This window comes from Chaetura pelagica, unplaced genomic scaffold, assembly GCF_000747805.2.
Source record: "Chaetura pelagica isolate M959 unplaced genomic scaffold, ChaPel_1.0 scaffold52, whole genome shotgun sequence".
NCBI lineage: Eukaryota > Metazoa > Chordata > Aves > Apodiformes > Apodidae > Chaetura > Chaetura pelagica.
Genome location: NW_009952486.1, coordinates 1,181,257 through 1,182,777, shown reverse-complemented (window position 1 = coordinate 1,182,777; position 1,521 = coordinate 1,181,257). Strand labels below are relative to the sequence as shown.

The 1,521-nt window shown below is 51.9% G+C and overlaps 1 protein-coding gene across 1 annotated transcript in view; it reads right to left on the bottom strand.

Moving 5' to 3' along the window:
- Positions 1–742, bottom strand: part of ISY1 (ISY1 splicing factor homolog (S. cerevisiae)) — an 11,724-nt gene extending 10,982 nt beyond the window's left edge. Inside the window, exons 1-2 of the mRNA XM_010008857.1 lie at positions 662–742; positions 471–534 (exon numbers count right to left, since the gene is read on the bottom strand). Of these exons, the coding sequence (XP_010007159.1) occupies positions 471–534; positions 662–742 (145 nt within the window). The remainder of the gene's footprint in view (positions 1–470; positions 535–661) is intronic.
- Positions 743–1,521: the final 779 nt, after the last annotated feature.

Here is a 1,521-nt window from a genome sequence, read left to right as displayed (position 1 = left end):
CCCCCCCCCCCCCCCCCCCCCAGCAGGAACCTCTTCCCTCAGTGCCGGGTTTGTTCTCCAGGTGGGACAACGGGCCGTGGTTCTCTGGCCGCGCCCACTGCGACCCCTCCCGTGGGTTTTACACTCTCTGGATCCTTCTACATCTGTGTGTCACACTGGCCAGGCAGAAGCCAACGTTTGGGTTTCTCCCCAAGAACACTGCCTGAAGCAGAGACTTCTTCCAACAGCCCGTTTCCTCCCACCCCAGCCCTTCCAAAACCAGCTCAGCTGCTGCCAGCCAGGCCACCTGGGCTCCAGTCACTTCGTATTTTAAGCAGCTCTTTTTTTCTTCCTGAGCTCAACACTTCCCACAGGCTTTGAACATCAAAGCCAGGCTGAAAGCTTCAGTTCTTTATAAACCTTTAAGAGTTAAGGAGCTCCAGATTTCTACAGCAGCCCAGTGCAGCCCAGGCAGTCTGACCAGAGCTCACCTGACATGACATGGCCACTATGACCATCACCATTTTCTTGGACACACTTCAGGCCCCCGATTTCCTGAAAACAACCACAACCAGGCAACAGTGCTGATTTTACTGTTTCAAACACTCCTGGGTAAGTCTCCTCACTGGGATCTCCTAGTTCATCGACCAAGGAGCTCCCATGGCTCCTCTCCACATCTCACCCACACCCCGTGTTCTGCTGAAAGGCACAAGCTCAGGTTGTTCCTGGCAGACCACAACTTCCAGGGGCAGGACTGCACCATATTGAACAGCCTTGCTTCCTAAGTAACTGTTAACATGTTCATGTGATACTGAACTGGTTAATTACACCCCAGCTCTAGGAGACAAGCAATGGCACCAGTTTAGTTTTACTCTGGCTTAGCTGTAAGATGATGGGTCTGATACTTCTCTAAAGAGAGACCCACACAATTCCACTCCCAACAGCACAGGCAGTTTTTTCCCCACAGCCTACAAAAAGCAGCCTGGGACTCTGAGGAAAGTTTGTGTGTGTGAAGATACAAACACATCCTGACCAACCCTGGCCACAACTGGACAAGACTCCCCACGATGGAGCTCAGGAGGTGCAGCAGCTGCTGCCAGTGTCACCTGGCACACTGACACTGACCAGTCAACAACTCCCCAGGAAAACTCCACTCACGCCTGGAGTGGGTGTGCTCAAGACACTGCATCAGGCCCTTTCTCATCTGAGAGACTCAATCCATACGGGAATGGGAAGTCCCTGCAACACCCAATGCTTTAGGTAAGTGTGATGACACCTGGGAAGGGTAAAGGACTGCTAACAGACCATTAAACTGCTCCAGATTTGGAACCCACTCCCAACAACTTCTGTGGCTTCAGCAACTCTGAAAGAAATGCTTCAGCTGCATCAGCACAGCTGAGCTGACCCAGGCCCCCCACACCCATCAGCAGAGACTCAGGTCTGACAGACAGGACAGCAGACTCCACTGTGCAGTGTGATACAGCTGGATGGAATCTTAAGTACAGAAGACAGTACAAAAGAAAAGTCCAAACTAAACTTTTT